This window comes from Drosophila kikkawai, chromosome 2R (assembly GCF_030179895.1).
Source record: "Drosophila kikkawai strain 14028-0561.14 chromosome 2R, DkikHiC1v2, whole genome shotgun sequence".
Lineage (NCBI taxonomy): Eukaryota > Metazoa > Arthropoda > Insecta > Diptera > Drosophilidae > Drosophila > Drosophila kikkawai.
The window spans coordinates 2,959,787-2,981,114 of NC_091729.1; the positions used below are offsets into that span (position 1 = coordinate 2,959,787).

Consider the following 21,328-nt stretch of genomic DNA (forward strand, 5'->3'; position numbering starts at 1 on the left):
TGTCACCTGGAGTACGCAGCGGCCAAGGCTTCCAAGGCCACTGCCGCCATCTCGAGGATGATGGCCAACACGCGCGGTCCTAGGCAGCACAGTAGACGCCTGATATAAACAGTTGTGACGTCAACCCTACTCTACGCCGCACCGATATGGGCGGGGGCCATGCTGGTTGCGAGCTACAGCCGCCAATGCAGGACGGTGTATCGACGCTGCGCGCTGCGCATTTCCAGCTGCTTCTGCACGGTATCAGAAGAAGCTGCGCTGGTGCTAGCCGGATCGATCCCCATCGACCTGCTGGCAGCGGAACGCAGGACCGGTAACTCGGGCAGCAGAATCCAGGGGAGCATCACTGTTGCAAGGTGGCAAGCGAGGTGGGATAACGCGAGCACTGGACGCTGGACGCATCGGCTTATCCCCGATCTGGACCAGTGGATACATAGACGTCACGGGCAAGTAGACTTCTACACAACGCAGCTGATCACGGGCCACGGATACTTCAAGGCCTATCTACACAGATTTAAGCACGAGGCCGACCCATCCTGCGACAACTGCGGCGGTGCATCCGTTGAAGATGCAGAACACGCCTTCTTCGAGTGTCCGCTTTTCCGCGCGGAAAGAGCAGCAGCAGAGGCAACAACCAATCGTCGCCTTACACCCGAGACCATAATCGGGTGTATGCTGGAGACCCCATCCAACTGGGATGCGGTTAAGGATTTGGCAGCAACCGTCATAAGGGAGTTAAGGCGCCGGGAGCAGACCCGACGCACTGATGGCTTTAGATGAGCGGTAACATGACCGCCAGCCACCCCGCGAAGTATAGCTTCGCGGCAGTCCCGCGGGAGTGGACTCTTATCTTTTTTCAAACTTCCACCATTTTAAACTTTGTAAATTGACTTCCTTTTCATCTTGTGTTTACTCATACAAGCAAACGCATTATTTTTTAGAACGCGATTGCCGTTGCCATCAAAAATTAAGCCTCATATTGCAAAACGAATGTATGGTCGTGAGGCTTCTTGTTAACTCTATTGTCTTTGTTCGAGCTTAGCGGATTGATCGGCTACTGTCTTATTGAGACCGGAAACTCGGTTCTGAACTGTATTGAATGGTGGGTTGCTTTGATTAACAGCCTTTTCGCAACGAAAGTTGCCTCGGTACTTGACTTGATCAAGGCTCGCGCTTGAAAACTGCGCCCTAGGTTGCAAATGTCAATCAGGGCTGTGCCCAGTAGGACGGCTCTTGAGCTGGAAGCGAAGCACACTTGCACATCAGTGTGATCCTGAGAGGCACCCATCCCTCGTTCAAAACAGTTCAGGCAAAACTGCTTTTTTTTAATGTAGTCGGAGCGACCATCTACATCCATTTCGAGGAAGCGCGGACATAAGCGAATAGGATGGTCCTCCCTCGAACAGAGATCGCACCTTGGGGATCGCATCTTGGGGCCGGAGCCACGCTGACCTCGTAGGAATTCAGCCTGCGCACTGGGGCGCTCGCGGCGGTCGGTCTTCGCGGAAACTGCTATGAACTGCTAGGCCGTCAAAAGCTTCCAGAGTACGATGACGTTTGGTCAGAAACGCGTCTAACTCACTGCATGTGGGGATTTCTGCCTTATTGTGAACGGATTGCTCCCACATAGAAAGTGTGATTTTGGGAAGCTTTAGGGAAACCATATACTCTAGGAGACAATCCCACGCTTCGATTTGAATAGAGGACATCTCTAAGGCTGTCAGGCAACTTTGGATGGTGCCTTGTAGCTCGTTCAGATCGATTTCCAGACGAATTGATGGGATCGGACGCGGCTTCTTGTCGTCTCCCGTGGGCATTCTTGAACTCGAATGTGCTGATCAGCGCTTGTCGACTGACCTGAGTAACGGACGCCGTGTACGAAACGTAAAGACGATATCGCCGCGCTTTGGGTCGCCAATCAGTTGTTCGTCGCCGAAAGTGGACGAATCCCGGAATAAATTATTCGAAAACGTGACGGAAAACAAGTTAACTTGTTGAGACTGGGATAACTTTGGTAGAGGAGGCGACCAAAATATATGCCGTAAAAAATATTAATCTCGTACTATAGTCTAGTAAGAAATGGCAGAAGCAGCGAAATTGTCGAAATAAGAAAAAATCCCAGAAAATACCGCACCCGGAGAGAACACAATGTGCCCGCTTACGGTCACACTGCCAGTGGATGCCGCGGGTGGATTCGAAAAAATAAGCGTCGGGCTCAGGTTCTGAGAGCCTCGGGGCACCACCGAGAAAAAATACGAAAACTCGCGGAGGAAATATAACTTGACTGAGACGTCGGGAGCCGACTAAAAAAAAATCGAGCGCAGACTGGAATGTCGAGGTCTTTATGCAGTGGAACAAAAACTGTATATTTTTATTTATGTATATGTAATTAATTAATTCGGGCGGACTTCTTACGGAGCCGTAAATGTGGAATTAAAAACCTTTGCTTTCTTTTGGAAGAAAGGCGGGCACTGGGTTCTGCCGCCGCAAAAACCATAACTTTTGAACCAAATAACATAACGAAATAATTTAAACGCCGGAAGACAGCCAATTGTTGTAAAATATAAATATATATTGGAAAATGTGACACGCCCACTCATTCGGTAAGGTTTTTTTCAATGGAAAAAAAATTTTTTTATGTTTCTTATTTAATTATTTTCTTGATTTTTATGTATTTGCTCCGCAGACGCAGTGTCACGCAGCAGATGAAATTTGATTTTGGTCCAGAATACTTCCACGAAGGTCGTAAATATAGTGTAGTAGGTGTCTCCGCCCGTCAAAAAAGATATAGACTACTTTAGCCAGAAAAAAGTGAAAAAAATTACACCTGGCAGGTGCAAAAATGGAAACCAAGTTTAACTTTGAATGCTTAATATATGTTCTACAAAAAACTCGGAAACTCGTGCTTGTGTCAAGTCGGAAAGTGGTGGCTTATGTCGTTGCATTTTAGCAGATGCAGCCGATGAAAGTTAATTCTGGTCCAGGAAATATCCACGCAACTTATACATATATGTACATAGTGTAGTCGGTGGCTTTCATCGGCTTCTTAAGTTATAGACTACTTTAGTCGAAAAAGGTGAAAAAAATGGACACCTGGCAGGTAGCGATTTACCTGTACAAGCCAAAAACACAGTGCCGTTGTTTTAGGTTCTTTAATAGTTTATAAATGTATCTATAATTTAAAGTAAAAACCAGGACCATTGGTTTTATGGTTTTTGTGTAATATTACCTGAAAGCCATACCCTCTCCGACACGCTCCCTCGGAATGCATGTGGGCCAGATAGCTGGGGAAAGGAAACCCGGTACCCGCTTCTCGGCACTCAAGCGAAGGAATCGGCGACATTTCCGTAACGTAAAGGTAGGATTGGGAACATCTGCGCTTGCTGGAATTACTGCAGGCCCAACACATATCCAAAAATGGTTTCCTGACCGAGAAGCGATCCGAAAATGTTAGCCTTGAAGTTGCCAAAGAGGATTGACGGAGGAATGTCGCCTCCTATCAAGACATCGCTTTGAGAGCTCTCAAAGAACTTGGGGTCTGCAAGGGGATGTCAGGAAGTCCCTTAAGAAGATCTCGTGGGACGAGGGAAGACTTTCAGCCAGCTGCGGAAGCACGTAAGCTGCAATCTGTAACTGCAGACCGGGTCTAGAAGGCGATCGAATGGAAAAATGGCAATTTTCGTGGACTGAGCGGCAAAAGTTTGATTAAGGACAGTAATTTGGGCCTGGATAGTCTTGATTGGAAGAACGAGATAAACTATAGGGTAAGAGCAGACACAGATATGACAACCGAAATGCGATTTAACAATGCTATATACCCTACAAGGGAAGAATTGCCAGGAAAGGGTCAGAGGTATGCTCAAATACAGCAGATATTTAAGTTTCGCTGAACTCAGTTCAATCGGATATTCAAACCATTTCAAACGAATATCGAGCAAGGAATGGTCAAGAAGAAAGAGCACAGAAGAACTAAGCCGGTCAGAATATACAGCATAGCTCATCTCCAAGAGCAAAAATTATATCATTAGGATAACGACAGCCATCACCACCAAGATGGGTCTGCCCTATAACTTACATTGCAGAAGCTGAAAGGAAATGAGCAACCAACTGTGTTTCTGCCCGGCACTCGATCAAATCAGAGCCCGTCACGTATAAAAAAAGATCAAGTTTTTTTTGCTATTAGGAATTGAATGTTTAGCTATAATATTTTTATACCTACTGCAAGGTATGAAAATCTTTACTCCTGTTAAGAATTGAGGACTCTTTGTACCCTAGATTCTCTTTTTGTATTTGTGCTTATTTTTCTTGTATGAGTTGTGAGGAGTCGTCTGACTCCCCACCAATACTGGCGGCGGCACCAACAACAGCCCTAACACCGGCCACCCGCGCCAGCAACGACGGCAACAACAACAGCCTTAACACCGGCCATCCGCGCCGGCAACGACGTCAACAACACCGGCCAGAACAACGGCCACGTCATCAACAGCGACGTCAGCAACAGCGGCCAGCGGCCTCAACACCGGCCCGAGCAGCGGCCACAACAACAGCTCGCTCTCACAGTTGTGACGACACGGCTGGTCGCCACAAACTTAAAATATGTAAATAACCCTACAATTTAAGCCTAAAATTAATTATGTATATATTATGCCTAGAATTAAGACTAAAAACTAAGCACACACACGCACACTCACACACACACACACGCACACCCGGCATGAAGCCTTACACACACGCACACACACATCACCCGGCATGAAGCCAAATAAACCCCGCGAGGGGGATTCAAAACAAGCACTAAGCTTTAAAGTTACGCGCGCAAGTGGCAACGCTGTCAGCGATAGTGGCAGAGCCTGGCAACGCCAAGATCGATCGCGGCAGCGCTGCCGGCAGAAACTAGGTCACGGCCACACTCAGAAATTAGGTCATTTTTAATTACCGGGAAAACTCTCGAGATCACCAGTCGCGTCGCTCCGAAAAGTTAAAAAGTGCGTGTGAATACCGCGTGTTCGCGTCGAGGAAAACATCCTGCAGGACCTTCGAAGACATCCGCTTCGAATCGTGGGTGAGCATGGCCGCTGGCCATTAAATATATTGGGGATCTACCCCGCCCCTTGCCACAGTAACTTTAATTGAGAATAAAATATAATTAGAAAACATGTGCTTCAACCAAATTGTGCGTTCTCCCTGCCTTCGTTCGCGGGCCGGCGCCCCTCGCCGGCAGTGACCAATTCCCCTCCCGCTTTCCCCGTATCATCGGAGTAATTCCGGGTGCGGGCGAAAGCCGGACGGGAACAGGAGCCCGTGGCTGCTGGATCTTTCCGAGCCCGGGCTTGCCGCGAGGCCGCCGGTCCCCCTTTCCCCCTTGCCCTTCAGAGAGCCATCCCGCTGCTGGATTTTTCCGGGCGAGGATCTGGGGTTGGTCGCTGGATATTCTTCCGAACCAACTGTCCCGCTGCTGGATCCTTCCGAGCGTGGACGCAGGCATCGGCTGCTGGATCTCTCCGAGCCTTTGTCCTGTCCCAACGGACGCCGCGCTGCTGGATCACTCCGAGCGTGGGCGTGGGCGTGGCTGCTGGATCATTCCGAGCCCTCTGAGCAATCCTGCCGCTGGATTCTTCCGGGCGAGGATTCGGGGCTGGCTGCTGGATTTTCTCCGAGTCAGTGGTCCCGCTGCTGGATCACTCCGAGCGTGGGCGTGGGCGTGGCCGCTGGATAACTCCGGGCCGCTCGTCTCGCCGCTGGATAATTCCGGACGCTGACGCGGGCTTGACCGCTGGATTATTCCGGGTCGCCCGGTTTGCCCTGTCCAAATAATCCCGTACAAATATTTACTTCCCCATTTTCCCCGCTAGCTGGCCAGAAAATTATCGGCGCTTCTCCGTTCTGGGTGTCTCACAAATTATAAATTTTGTGAGGGGACTCTGGGCCGCTGAGGATCACCCCGGCCGCCCAGACGCTTCCTTACATGGCGCTCGAACAGGGACAGCCCAGGACGGAAAAGTTGGTCATCTTGGCGGATTAAAGCCCCGCCAGCCGGTATTTTTTGGTCAGAAAAATATATATACATAGATATATATAGGGAGAAAAAAATATAATAATATATATACATGAAAAAAATAATAATATATATATATGGGGAAAAAATATATACATTTTCTATGGGGAGAATATTTGGCAACGGCCACGTTTTTTTTCACAGGAATTAGGAATTGAATGTTTAGCTATAATATTTTTATACCTACTGCAAGGTATGAAAATCTTTACTCCTGTTAAGAATTGAGGACTCTTTGTACCTTAGATTCTCTTTTTGTATTTGTGCCGAGCGTGGGCGTGGGCGTGGCCGCTGGATAACTCCGGGCCGCTCGTCTCGCCGCTGGATAATTCCGGGCGCTGACGCGGGCTTGACCGCTGGATTATTCCGGGTCGCCCGGTTTGCCCTGGCCAAATAATCCCGTACAAATATTTACTTCCCCATTTTCCCTGCTAGCTGGCCAGAAAATTATCGGCGCTTCTCCGTTCTGGGTGTCTCACAAATTATAAATTTTGTGAGGGGACTCTGGGCCGCTGAGGATCACCCCGGCCGCCCAGACGCTTCCTTACATGGCGCCCGAACAGGGACAGCCCAGGACGGAAAAGTTGGTCATCTTGGCGGATTAAAGCCCCGCCAGCCGGTATTTTTTGGTCAGAAAAATATATATACATAGATATATATAGGGAGAAAAAAATATAATAATATATATACATGAAAAAAATAATAATATATATATATGGGGAAAAAATATATAAATTTTCTATGGGGAGAATATTTGGCAACGGCCACGTTTTTTTTCACAGTGCAAATAGGTCGCGCCAATTCGGCGACAGACGGCAGCGGCGAAGCATAATACAAAGAGAAATAGACAATAAAATTTTCCACCCGCCACGCGGGATATTCGCGCCAAAAATTAGCTTCGCTGCACCGCTCGAAATTTGACGTCGCTGCCCGCGGTTACGCCGGCGGAGGGACGCTCTCAGTCGCTATCACTCTGTCGCTTCGCATGCATTCGCCCGAGAAATATTCCCGTTATAACTTAGCTTCGCTGCATCTCCGCCCGCGCCAACGCCGGCAGAGGGACGCCCTCTGCCGCTATCGATCTATCACTCTGCTGCGCCGCTGCTACCGTGGGCAGTAATAAATAAAGCTACACTGGGCAACATAAATTTAATCACCGACGAACTATCATAAGAAACACATCGCTCAAGTTTTCCGCGGTCGCAAAAATATTTTTTCTCACAAAACGCCAGTGACTGAGATCCTTCCGCCGTGGTCAAGAACATCCTTCGAGGACAATTGAATATTTTCCCGAAATTAATAATATCCTCAAGGACAGTGCCGAGAAAAATTCTTTCGCCGTCGCATGCAAAGAACTCAACGGGAAGATCCTTTCATACGAGAAAAAAAAAATATACCACGGGTACCCAGAGGATCCTGCGTGATCCTGTCGCCGATTCAAAACAAAGCGGATCCTGCGCGATCTCGAAACGCAGGAATAAAATCGAAAAATAGTATAAAATAATTAAACAAAATAAAATAAAAAAATCAAATAAATAAACAATAAAATCAAATATAATAAAGTTAAATAAAATCAAACGAAATCTATCTATCTATCTATCTATCTATATATATAAAAATCAATTGCTGTTCATTAGTCTCGCTAAAACTCGAGAATGACTGAACGGATTTATCTTATCTTGGTCTTAAATTATTCGTGGAGGTCTAGGGAAGGTTTAAAAGGTGAGAAAAATTCGAATAATTGCCGGGAAAATCCTCAAAACAGTATTTTTCTATTTCCCATACAAACGTTTTCTAAATAAAATGGAGAGTCAATTTGTAATTTATTACCGCTGTATAAAGTTCAAATTCGCATGCGCGTTGGAGGATCTAATATCGCGTTCCGAAACTCAACAAAAGTGAAAGTGAATCGCGAACGCGACAAAATTGCATAGTCTCACAGCTTCATATAGCTTCGAGAAAATTAATTTTAGCTAACTTCAGTTGTTAATCTGTCTTTTGTTTTTAATAAGACTATATAGAAATCGAAAGATAAATCTTAAGTTTTGTCACAAACGTTAAATTATAAATCTTAAGTTAAATTTCTGAACGCAATCATAATATTTGACATTAGATTTGACAACCAACTAATATGTCAATCCATCCTGTCTGTCGCTTTTCAGTCAGAATGGCAGTTTCGGCAGGACAAGGAGGAATCTTCTTTTTTATGCACTCCTCCGAAACGGCTTTACCGATTCTCATGAAATTTAGTGTGCTTATGCAGTTTGGTTCAACTTGAGAGATAGGATAGCTAAGATCTTTAACATCATGGCAGTTTCGGCAGGACAAGGAGGAATCTTATTTTTTTATGCACTCCTCCGAAACGGCTTTACCAATTCTCATGAATTTTAGTGCGCTTATGCAGTTTGGTTCAACTTGAGAGTTAGGATAGCTAATCATGGCAGTTTCGGCAGGACAAGGAGGAATCTTCTTTTTTATGCACTCCTTCGAAACGGCTTTACCGATTCTCATGAAATTTAGTGTGCTTATGCAGTTTGGTTCAACTTGAGAGATAGGATAGCTAAGATCTTTTACATCATGGCAGTTTCGGCAGGACAAGGAGGAATCTTATTTTTTTATGCACTCCTCCGAAACGTTTTTACCGATTCTCATGTGTTTAGGAGTGGGGTGGCTGCTCAATCCTCCGCAAAAGGATCAATAAAAGGTTATCCCACGAAGTAGAAAAAACGCAGAAAATTCGGGGGTCGAATAGTGACAACGGCGGAGTGCCCGTAGCATACATATATTTTCGCATTCGATTCGGTACTAAACTTAGCTTAGCCTAAGGGCCCGCTGCCGGCCGAGAAGCCCAGCTTAACAGCGCCAGAGCGGGAGAGCGGGAGAACCGCGAATTGGAGCGGCTCGTCTAGAAGCGAGCGACGATCGGGAGCACGGGAGCGTGCGATCGGGAATACCGAGGAGCGGAGAGCGGGCGAGCGTTGCTACGCTGGGAGCGCTTGAGCTTTTGGACGCTCGGTGGCCAGAGGGGGAGCAGGGGCCTCCTGGCGTAAACATTCTCCCCCCCCTTGCAATCACTCGGGTTGCAATAAACCCGTACAGGACGATGGTATGGAGGGGCGTCAGAGCGCCACGTAGATCGATGATGCTGGAGCGACGAGGAGCGATGAAGGACGGATGAGTGCCCAGGAGAGGCGGATGATTGCCATGGAGAGGCGGGAACTTGTCGCAAGGAGCTTGCTGAACAAGGCGGAGGCGTCGAATGCCGTGACCAGGACGCATCACTGTGCGCTAGAAGACGTCGAACTTTCCGTAGCGGACGAACGTTGGCAGACTCGGCAATGGTAGGACTAAGAACCTCGAGTACGTCTGCCTTCCAGAGCGATCGCGGTGTGTGGAAGTGAAGCCCTCGTATGTGATCTGGATGAAAGAAGATGACATGGAGATGAGTGATGGTCAAGTAAATGCGAACTAGAAGTATGGGGGTGACCGATGCTGCGAGCGGAGTGGATGCTCTGGACGGTCATGCGGATGCAGGAGAGTGTGGTGGTGCTGATTGCACGTCTTGCATCGGTCACCGCTGCGGCAGGTTCCCTCGGAATGTTCGTGGGCTGGCCAGTTGGAACAATAGCGGTGGTCGAGAACCGCTCGGAGCCTCTTCTCAGCGCAGAGTTTGAGGAACTGTTGGCACTTCCGGAGCGGATGGTTCCCTTGGCAGACTCGGCATTGGTAGGATAAAATACCTCGGGAACGCCTGCTCTTGCTGTCGTCGTACGGAACCCAGTAATTGGAGGAATCAGCAGAAGTGGTCACTCGTGTGGAGAACGAGGAAACCCTTTGGATGGGTGCAGGTCGAGGACTAGATGGAGCGGAGGGTCTTGGAACGGTAGCCGCAGGGTTGTCGCGGTGCAGCAGAGTATGATGCCGGCTGTGACACGTAAAGCAGGAATGGGCACTAGTACAGTCCCGTTGCTGGTGCCCTCGCGAAAAACAATTCAAGCAGAGTTGCTTTCTTCGGATGAAGTCTGTCCGCTCATTGACATTCATGTCTAGGAAAAGCGGACATATACGGATAGGGTGGTCCTCTCTGGAACATAGATTACACCTTCTCGGTGTTGGAGCCACCCTAGCTTCGTATGAATTGAGCCTGCGCACCGGGGGATTGGAATTTGCTGACCTTGGCGGAAAATGCCCAGAGCCGCTAGGCCTGACGTCGTCGATGGCCTCCAAAGTGCGATGGCGCTCGGTCAGAAACGCGTCCAACTCACGCCAGGTTGGAATTTCGGCCTTATTGTGAATTGATTGCTCCCACAAGGAAAGCGTAATCTTGGGAAGCTTCGAGGAGACCATATACACAAGAAGGCAGTCCCACGCCTCGACTTCAATGGAGGACATTTGTAACGCGGTCAAACAGCTTTGAATTGTGCCTTGGAGCTCTTTTAGAGCGACTCCGGATTCTTGAGGAACAGCCTGGATGTTAAAAAGAATCTTTAACTGACTGTTGACTAACAAGCGCTTATTTTCGAAGCGGTCGGAAAGGCTGCTCCATGCTGAGACGAAACCCTCGTTGGTCAGAGGGGCCTTTGAAACGATGGCATGAGCATCGCCGCTTGTCTTCGAAAGTAGGTGGAATAACCTCTCAACAGGCGTAAGTCGGGAATTATTAATGTAAATCGCCGTGAAGAGGTCCCGGAAGGTGGGCCACCGAAGATAATCGCCTGTGAAGACCTCGGTGTCCACTGGTGGCAATCGACAACCCATGGACGGGGGTGTGGGCGCTGGGGCGGAAGCCTGAATGGACTGGGAGGCGGCCTTGTCGATAATTTCCTGCAGCTGTACAAGACACCTCGAATATACGGAGTAGCACTCACTGTACTTGGATTCAAGCTCAGTGGCGGTGGCTGTACTGTCGGAGGACACGGAAAGAAGATCGGAGCAGCTTTCATAGCTTTTCTCCACCTTGTCCCACAGGGCACGGATTTGGTCCCGATGGACTCTGCACATGCCAGGGGAAAATCTCTCAGCGTCAGGAGCGATCGGAATGTGGATGTTAGCTTCGAATTGGCTAACACGGGCTGTCGTCGAAATGAACTTTCGCAGGGCGATGTCTAGGGCATTTTGAGCCATTTTGGAAACCGACTGAGTGAGTCTTGGCGAAGGAACGGGACCAGAATCGACGGACTTGCGCTTTTTGCCCTTGGGTTGGCAGTGGTTTTTTGTTGTTTCCCGTAGACAAACTCAATTTGGGACTCGGCGGATCAGCGGTTGTCGACTGACCTGAGCGAAGGATGCCTGATTCGAAGTGGAAAGCAGAGTCGGGAACCAGAACGTAGACCGTACTGTCCGTGATCGTGGTGGAGTAGGAAGCAGAGATGTCTATATATATTTCGTCGCTCGGAAGTGGAGTTTGTCTAAATTGGAAAATTAATTTATTAATTATAATCCGTGATAACAAAAAAAATATTAATTAATTATTAATGTCGGAAATAATTAATGTGAATTATTTAAATATTTGCACGTAATTAATACGGAGCCGGAAAGGCGGAATTAAAAATAAACCTTGGCTTTGACTTGGGAAAAACTCACTGGGCTATACCGTCGGCAAAGCAGTGCATAAGTGAGGCTCAGGAGAGAGAACAAAAACGTAACCCAAAGAACCGCGACAAAAACAACACGTCTGCTGCGGCGGTTGTGCAGATTTGGAGAAATAAACACTTGCACTTGAATATTTAATCTTTGTTATTTTGTTTGTTATTGTTTGGTTGTAATTTAATTCCTGTATGGACGGGCAGCGAATATAAATACATATGTATGTATGTAGTTTGATAAGCATGCAGAATATGTATGGATGAGTTGTCTTTATTTTGCACAGTGGAAAACCGATAACCGGACTGTGGTTGTAAGGGCGTACGAAAAGTATTGGAGGCAGAAAATATATTTTGTACAGTGGAAACCCGATAACTGGACTGGAGTTGTGAGGGCGTACGAAAATATTGGAGGCCGAAAATATATTTATATATTGGCATAAGTACAGTAGAGCGTCGAGAAGTGGACTGTATTATTTGGAGTTGAAGGAATTGTGTTCAAGAAAATATCGAGGCGGCGGGAAACACACAGTGACCGAATATACATATGAGAATAAAATCTCGGGTAGGGGGCCGAATTCGGCAACACGAAATATTCACTGTAGAATTTTCACTGCCGCGGCGCTCGACTTGAAACACACGTTCACTTATTTTATTATTATAACTTTTTTTTATATATTGTTCGGCTGAAGGTTAAGGATGTCAATTACCACTCTAAGTAAGTGACCAACCAACTCGCGGAGTAATGCGCGCCGATTTACATATGTACGTATGTATGTCCGTATGTCAAGACCGTTTTATTCGTTGATGTACGGCCGAATATAGGGACGTATGTGTGTATGTACGGAGAAATGTACAACGGGCCGAAGAAGTGGAGTAAAAAGCGGCGATAATTATGCCGTTGCAGAACGAAGTGCAGGCAAATGGAAGTGGAAAAAATTGGCTTTGGAAATGATTTTTAAGTTGTCTAATTGCCGTGGTGTCGGAAAACTCGGACGAGGAGTTGACAAAAAATCGTCCGCAGGTTGAGCGAAATTTAAATTTCGGACAACTGTTGACGACCGGCAATTAGAGACGGGCGGAAACTTTTTACTTATCTTTTCTGCGGCAGCACCACCAAAGCTGCTGGGAAAAAAGGATTCCAGGACGATATCCTTATCCGGCTCGAAGGACCATGTTTAGGAGTGGGGTGGCTGCTCAGTCCTCCGCAAAAGGATCAATAAAAGTTTATCCCACGAAGTAGAAAAACGCAGAAAATTCGGGGGTCGAATAGTGACAACGGCGGAGTGCCCGTAGCATACATATATTTTCGCATTCGATTCGGTACTAAACTTAGCTTAGCCTAAGGGCCCGCTGCCGGCCGAGAAGCCCAGCTTAACAGCGCCAGAGCGGGAGAGCGGGAGAACCGCGAATTGGAGCGGCTCGTCTAGAAGCGAGCGACGATCGGGAGCACGGGAGCGTGCGATCGGGAATACCGAGGAGCGGAGAGCGGGCGAGCGTTGCTACGCTGGGAGCGCTTGAGCTTTCGGTGGCCAGAGGGGGAGCAGGGGCCTCCTGGCGTAAACATCATGAAATTTAGTGTGCTTATGCAGTTTGGTTCAACTTGAGAGATAGGATAGCTAAGATCTTTTACATCATGGCAGTTTCGGCAGAACAAGGAGGAATCTTCTTTTTTTATGCACTCCTCCGAAACGGCTTTACCGATTCTTATGGAATTTAGTGTGCTTATTTAACCAAATCTTTATGCTTTGCTCGGGCTATTTTGTTGATGAGTTTGCACCAAATTGGTTGAGCGGTTCTTCACGTATTACATATTTTGTAATATATTATTTCAATAAATCGCATTTCGTCAGAATGTCTTTTCTTTTATTGTCATTTGTCATTCATAATTATTGTTTTGTGTTTATAAGTGGTGAGTCTCTAAATTATCATTTGAAATACATTAAGAAGGTAAGATAATATTTTCAGCAAAATGCCACCGAAAAGATCGAATCTCAACAACGTAAGCAGCAGAGTGGCACGACGCAGACGTTTCGAAAGAGCTCATCAGTTGCCAGAACAAGTCAATACAAGAAATAGAGCTCAAAGAATTAGGACAGCAGAAGGTCGTGCACAAGAATCCCAGGAACAGCGTAGCGAACGTCTGCAGCAGAATATTACGAGAATCAGGGCGGCTCGAGATAGAAACATAGATATGTATAGTACGAGCACAAGTACGACAAAGGCAGCGGAACAGTCGCTCATTAGTTCGTACATCATTCGTTCGTCTTGCTTTTGAATATGCACCAGATATTAACTACTTTGCGCATTCAAAAATTGCTATCGGTGGAATGGACAAAGTATGTCAATATTGTCAGGCGTTTAAATTTCGGAATGAAACTGCCGGTATGTGCTGCGCAGCAGGAAAAGTCGTTTTGCAACCTCTACTTGCTGCGCCAGAACCTTTATTATCCCTTCTTGCTGGAAATTCAAATGACTCAAAATTATTTTTGCGTAAAATACGCAAATTTAATAGTTGCTTCTAAATGACGTCATTTGGGGCCACTAAAATTTGTGATCTTGCATCCGATGGACGAAATTTTGAAACTACATTCAAAATACAAGGCCAGATGTACCACAAAATTGGATTATTGATGCCTGATGATAATCCGAAATTTCTTCAAATTTATTTTATGGGCAATTGTGAAGAGCGCGTAACGACCCGATGCCAGTATCATTTTATTGAACAAGCAGAGGAAGCGGTTTAGGAGTCTATAGCGAACAAACATAGTGACAGGAGATTTTTATATATTAAGATTACTGTTGAAGGTTTAATATTTTATTTACTGACAACTCTGTAATATGCTCATTGTTTCCGTATTGTTTCCTACAAATAATATGCATGACAAAACAGTGTTTGCCGGGTCAACTATAATTAGTACGGGCCCAGCAAAGCGGGTCGGGTCTGCTAGTAATTAAATAAAATAAAAAAATCAAATAAATAAACAACAAATAATAAAATCAAATATAAAAAAAAGTTAAATAAAACAAATAATAAAATAATAAAATTATCAAAAACAAAATAATTGACAAAGCGGAATCAAATAAAATAAAATAATTGAATAATTAAATAAAATACTTAAAGAAATTAATATAATAAAAATAAACAGAATAATTAAATTTCGATTCTTTACGTAAAGCGATTAAACCCGATTCCGTGAACCGTGCCATTGCAAATTAATTCGCGGTCGCCGTATCCCTGATCATTTTCTTCGCAACGATGGGCGTCACATGGATTAGCTATCGTAAAAAGATGGAGCTGGAAACCATTCTCGGCGAGTTCGGGCTCGATCGAAGCGGCACCGTGGACGAGCAACGTGCTCGACTCATCGCATTTTCACGACGAGCGGATAATTCCGAGGAAATCCAAGATCGACTCGAGGAACTGGAGCGCCGGTTCGGGAACGCACCCACGGGCGAAGTGAAGTCACCCATACCTTTGGATCCGTCCCTCATATCACCAGAACCAACCACGTCGGCATCGTTGTTACCACCCTCGCTTTTCCTACCGCGTAGTACTTCGCCGGCCACAGGGCGACGCCCGAAGGCGGAAGAACCTCCGAGATCCGTGAATCATCCTAGCGACGCCGGCCTGGGAGCCATCCTGATCGACAGGATGACGAAGTGGGGTCTTTCGTTCGAAAGAACGGGAAACGGGAACGGGCCTCGAGTGACCGGGAATCACCCGGGGAACCCGTCCAACCCACGCAGCCAGTAGGAGGAACCCTCCACCAACACCAGGGACGGATTCGCGCCACCATCACCATGGAAGGACGAGAATTCGTGGCCACCCTGGACACTGGAGCTACGCATAGCTTCATCAGCGAGGACCTAGCCCGAGAGCTAGGCAACGCGGACAACACGCGAGATATTCGCACACAAGTCAAGTTGGCCGACGGGACATGCCGGGACCTGACTCGGGCCCTCGCCGCCAATATACACCTGGGGAGCAAACGCGCTCCAACCGTCCTGCTAGTGATGAGCGAAGTCCTTGACGACGTTCTCCTAGGCATGGACTTTCTTTGCAGGATCGGAGCCACCATGCAGTGCGGGGGACAGACCCTCAGCCTGATGCCTGACCAGTACACGGAGCCACCATGGGCTCAAGAACGAGCCAACGCAAGACGCCGGAGGGAAGAGCCACGCTCTGTCCGCTTCGAGGAGCCACGCTCTGTCCACTTTGAGGAGCCACACTCCAACCCTCACGGAGGGCCACGCCCTATGCCGCAGCCAAGAGAGCCACGCTCTCAACCCCGAAGCCCGCCGGCCGAGTCACACTCTGCCCGCCGGGAACCAGCGACGACGGAGCCACGCTCCAGCAACACGGAACCAGCAACGGCCAGAGAACCACCGCAACCGGCGCCATGCGCCCGCCCTCGGGGCACAGCCCTCGAAACCAACCGGGAGACCGCCAGCACCACGCCTGCCGGAGAGGAGAGCACATCCTCCCGGAGGTCGGCAGTCATCTCGGTTGGTTGGAGCCATGTCTTGCCTGTGGCGGATGCCACCGCCGCGCAGCGAAATCCATTTCGCACCTCCATGAAGCGTGTCCGTTTCCAGGACCACGTCGAGGAAACGCCGGCGCAAGACTCGCCTCTCTGCGGAAACATTAACTCGGTGAGTCACCCCGCTGGGGATCCAGATTCAACCGAGGCGGAAGAGCTCGAGACCCACAGCTACCCAGAGCCCTGGGTAGAGGAATTCCTGGAGAAGGAGTTGGCCTTGTTCGAGAATCTTTCAGGGGTGTCCCACATAGCGGAGCACCACATCATCATGCGCAGCGATCGGCGACTGAAGCAGAGATACTTCCCGAGGAACCCGGCCATGAGGGCCATCATCGACAAACAGATCGACGAGCTTCTTCGAGACGGGCGGATCGAGCCCTCGAAGAGTCCGCACAGCGCGCCCATTGTGATTGCGGCGAAGAAAAACGGAGACGTACGCATGTGTGTTGACTACCGTCAACTCAACGAAAACTCGGTTCCCGATGCCTACCCGCTCCCGAGGATTCACCAGACTCTGGAACGCCTCCGGAACGCCAAGTTCATCTCGACGCTGGACTTGAAGAATGGATACTGGCAGATACCAGTAGCCCCGGGCAGCCGAGAGTGTACGGCTTTCACCGTTCCCGGCAGAGGATTATTCCACTGGCGGGTGATGCCGTTCGGTCTGCATTCCGCCCCTGCAACGTTCCAGCGCGCTTTGGATACAGTCATCGGGCCTGACATGGAGCCGCACGCATTCGCCTACCTGGACGATATCATCGTCATAGGCTCAACGCTGGAGGAACACGTCGCCAACCTTCAAGAGGTCTTCCGACGCCTGCGCAATGCGAACTTGCGCCTGAATCGAGGGAAGTGCCACTTCTTCCAACGCCACATCGTCTACCTGGGACATGTGATCAGCGAGGCGGGCATCCATACAGATCCGGACAAAGTTGCCGCGATCCGCGAGCTGAAGCCACCAACTTGCCTAAAGGAGCTCCGGAGGTGCCTTGGGATTTCATCCTGGTATCGCCGCTTTGTTCCAAACTTCGCCGACGTGGTCGAACCCATGACCGCGTTGCTGAAGAAAGGCCAAAAGTGGGAGTGGACATCGAGGCAGGATCACGCTTTTCAGGAGCTGAAGGAGCTACTAACGAAGGCACCGGTCTTGGCCTGTCCGGATTTCGGCCAGAAGTTCGTTCTACAGACGGATGCCAGCGAGTACGGAATAGGAGCTGTATTGACACAGACCATCGAGGGACAGGAAAGAGTTGTCGCCTATGCCAGTCGACGGCTCAACCCGGCCGAGAGGAACTACTCCGTTACGGAGAAGGAGTGCCTCGCCATCGTCTGGGCAATCAGGAAGATGCGATGCTACCTCGAGGGGTACCGTTTCGACGTGGTGACGGATCATCACTCGCTGAAATGGCTGAATTCGATCGATAACCCGACGGGCAGGATTGCACGCTGGGCTCTCGAGTTGCAGCAGTACCAGTATGACGTCCATTACCGGAAAGGGGCCCAAACCGCTGCCTACCGCGCAGCAAGCACAGGTACAAGGAGTCAACTGCCGCTGGATCAAGAAGATGCTTCAGAAGATGCGGACAGAACCCGCCAAGTTCCCCAACTACAGGGAGGAGAACGGACAACTCTATCGCCGCATTGGTCTTCAGCCAGAAGAGGAGGAGTACACGCCATGGAAGCTGTGCGTTGGGTCGGATTACCGCCAACGCGTCCTCGAGGAATGCCATGACCACCCAACCGCCGGACACTTGGGAATCCGGAAAACTAGTAATCGCGTGGCTCAGCGATACTACTGGCCGGGTTTATTCCGCGACGTCGCGCGCTATGTTCGTCACTGTACGAGTTGCCAGAAGTTCAAGGTAAGCCAGGAGAAACCTGCGGGGATGATGTTCACCCGCCAGGTCGACGAGCCATTCCAGGTTCTCTGCGCGGACTTCGTTGGACCGCTTCCACGATCAAAGCAAGGCAACACCATGCTGTTGGTGTTTCTGGATGCCTTCAGCAAATGGGTGGAGTTGGTGCCACTACGAAAAGCCACCGGAGCACAGCTTGAACGCGCTTTTCGGGAACGGATCCTGAGCAGATTCGGAGTGCCGAGGACCTTCGTCTGCGACAACGGCACGCAGTTCACAGGGCGATCTTTCCAGAACTTCTGCAAATCGCTGGGCATGGAGCTGCAGCACACGGCGCCGTATACGCCAAGGCAGAACCCGACGGAGAGAGCCAACAGGACGATCAAGACGATGATCGCCCAGTACCTGGATGGAGGCCCGCAGAACACATGGGACCAGTTGTTGCCGGAAATCTCCCTGGCCATCAACAGCAGTGTCTCCGACACAACAGGATTTAGCCCAGCTTTCCTGACGCAAGGGCGAGAACCGTGGCTGCCACGGACTCTTTACGACGAGCTCACACCAGGACGAGGCACCCCAGAGGTGGCCCCAACGGACCGAAGCCAGCAGCTGAAGGACATCTTCCGAGTGGTGCGAGACAACGCTGAACGCGCTACGGCGGATCAGGGCCGACACTATAATCTGCGCCGACGGACTTGGAAGCCGCCGGTAGGATCTCTAGTGCTGGTGAGACGCCATGCACTCTCCAACGCGGCTGAAGGATTCGCCGCCAAACTGGCCGCGAGATACGAGGGACCCTTCCGAGTGGCGAAGTTCCCTTCACCAAACATCGTCCAGCTACACGTACCCGGCAGCCGCCGACGTCGTACTGCGAGTTTGGGGCAGCTGAAACCCTACCGACAGGGAGAAGCAGATGACCACGCCGAAGGCGCGATCGATGACAGCGACTACGAGGTAGACCACGCCGAGGACACACAGAACCCAAAGCAGTCAGACGCCGCCGACACGAGCCACTAAGCCACGCCCCACTCCACGCCGCCGCCACTAAGCCACGCCCCACTCCACGCCGCCGCCACTATGCCACGCCCAGATCGAAAGATGGCCATGTTCAGAGGGGCCACTTGCTGACAGGCGCGCCTGTCCAACGCTCCTACCCCCCTAGGGGGGAAACATGCGCCCTCTCTTTCGCAAAACTTAGAAATCGAGCAACTCTCGGTTGGGTAGGGTCCTTCGAAAGCACCCCCCTAACAACGCCGTCTCTTTTGCTCTTTTCTCTCCACAGACACATCGATCATCACGCAGCACGAACGCACACGGTGCAAACAGCAAACAGCAACAGAGACGCGACCCACCGCCCACAGGCAACCGCCAGCGAATACACGCCCGCACCCTCGAGGATCCAGCGCACGGCAGCGCTGATCACACGCGCTTCGCATCCCGCCCACGATCCCGAGCACGGCCGCATCGCCACCACCCGGACCAACGATCTCGCCAAGCAAGTGTCAAGCACCACGATGTCATCACCCAGGGACGACGCCTGGATGGGGCTCGCCCTTGAGGAGCTGTTGGACGGTCTCCGGATGGGGCATCGTCCCCAACCTTCACCCCTCACGCCACTCAGTGTGGCCGGAATCCGCAGACGAATCCCGTCCGCGGAGCAGGTAGACGTCCCGCCGGATCACCGCTTCGGCCCAATACGGGTGGACACCACCCCGCCACGACCACGGCCAGCCGAGGCCGCCCACACGCCTGCCGACCAGGGCAAGCAGCCCACCACGGATCAGGGGCCGCCGCCTTTGGTCCCGCTACACACGACCCGGGCTCCATCAACTCAGGCCACCCAGAAGCAGACCACAGGAGGGAGGCCATCACCACGGGCAGCGCCACAGACAGCCGGCCCGTCGACGCGTCCGCACACTGGCCAGTTGTCCACGACGCCTACCGGCAACCAGGGGCAGCCCCCACGGGCAGCACCTGCGGCACGCGCACGCACCGGCCCGACCCCTACAGCGCCTGGGACACGCGCAGTCCAGGCTGTAGCAGCACCAGACCCAGACGGCGAGGTGGAAGCGGCGCTACGAGAGTGCCTAGGCGACCTTCCACCCGACGTACTGGAGGAGATGGCCCGCGGGGCAGAAGGATTAGACCTGGAGGACCTTTTCGGGGAGTCCCCCGACGAGGACGGGGTAGAGCTCCCAACGCGCCCTGTCTCCAATCAATCCACCGACGAGCCAAGGACCCCGTCACCTCAATTCCAGCCGGACTATGAGGAGATCTCCAGCGACGAGGGAGTGGCGGCCGAGATCATCCAGATCTCAGACTCCGACGACGCCGAGCCAAGCTTCAGACCGCCGGGCACCCCGCCGCCGGCGTACGAGGATATTTTCGGGCCGGGCCCTTACGCTACCAGCTGCCCGATACCCACTTGCGCAGCCTCAACGCCGAGCCAGTCACCGCCAACCACGTCACGCGGATACCACGCCGCCGCCGCTCCACGCCGGGCAGATGGCCCAGCGACAAGCCGACTCGTCGACTTGACGACCGACGAGGACTCCGCCAACGAGGACTCCGCCAACGAGAGGCCAGCCGTGGCCGTACCGACTCGCCCCCCGCTACCAACACCCGGCGAATACGCCGCGGCAGTGGCCCGACGCAGGGCCGAGGAGCTGAGTGACGAGCTGGGCTCGTCTTCCGCCGGGCCGGTTCGGCCAACAAACCTGGAGCCACGTTCGGCCAGGGACCGGCCACCCACACCAGCACCAGCACGCCGAGGCCGCCGACGGAGCGCGCCCTGGGCGGATAGTCCCAGCGGATCCTCGTCCGAGGAGGAGTTGCCACGCGATCGCCAGGGTCACGCCCGCTGGCTACCAGTTCCCGACGGCTGGAGCACGCCCAACGGCACGCTACCCGCAGGGCTCATCCGGAGGATCCAGCAGCGACTCCTAATCGCCAGACGGAGGGCCCGGCGCTATCTAGAGGAGGAGCAGGGTCAGCGATTCCGGGTGCAGTTGAATCGGGACGACCACGTCCGGGTCTTCCTACACCCCACCCGGAAGTAAGGAGGGAGTGTGACGACACGGCTGGTCGCCACAAACTTAAAATATGTAAATAACCCTACAATTTAAGCCTAAAATTAATTATGTATATATTATGCCTAGAATTAAGACTAAAAACTAAGCACACACACGCACACTCACACACACACACACGCACACCCGGCATGAAGCCTTACACAGCTAAAGCTGCGCCGAGTCGAACCGTAGCGACACGAACCACCAGGCGGGTAGCCGCCAC

At 50.8% G+C, this 21,328-nt stretch overlaps 1 protein-coding gene across 2 annotated transcripts; it reads left to right on the plus strand.

Moving 5' to 3' along the window:
* Nucleotides 1-13,328: 13,328 nt before the first annotated feature.
* LOC138928129 (proteoglycan 4-like) lies at nucleotides 13,329-21,274 on the plus strand. Of its 2 annotated transcripts, none has more exons than XM_070284554.1 (2): nucleotides 13,329-13,584; nucleotides 19,317-21,274. In XM_070284554.1, exon 2 carries the CDS (start codon nucleotides 19,549-19,551, stop codon nucleotides 21,091-21,093), a length of 1,545 nt encoding a protein of 514 aa, XP_070140655.1. In that variant the 5' UTR covers nucleotides 13,329-13,584; nucleotides 19,317-19,548; the 3' UTR covers nucleotides 21,094-21,274. The 2 variants fall into 2 exon arrangements, with proteins under 2 accessions (XP_070140655.1, XP_070140656.1); XM_070284555.1 differs by having other exon boundaries at nucleotides 13,329-13,546.
* Nucleotides 21,275-21,328: the final 54 nt, after the last annotated feature.

What these genes read in the sequence shown, in the direction of transcription:
- LOC138928129 (XM_070284554.1), top strand. Translation starts at nt 19,549, where the DNA reads ATGTCATCACCCAGGGACGACGCCTGGATGGGGCTCGCCCTTGAGGAG.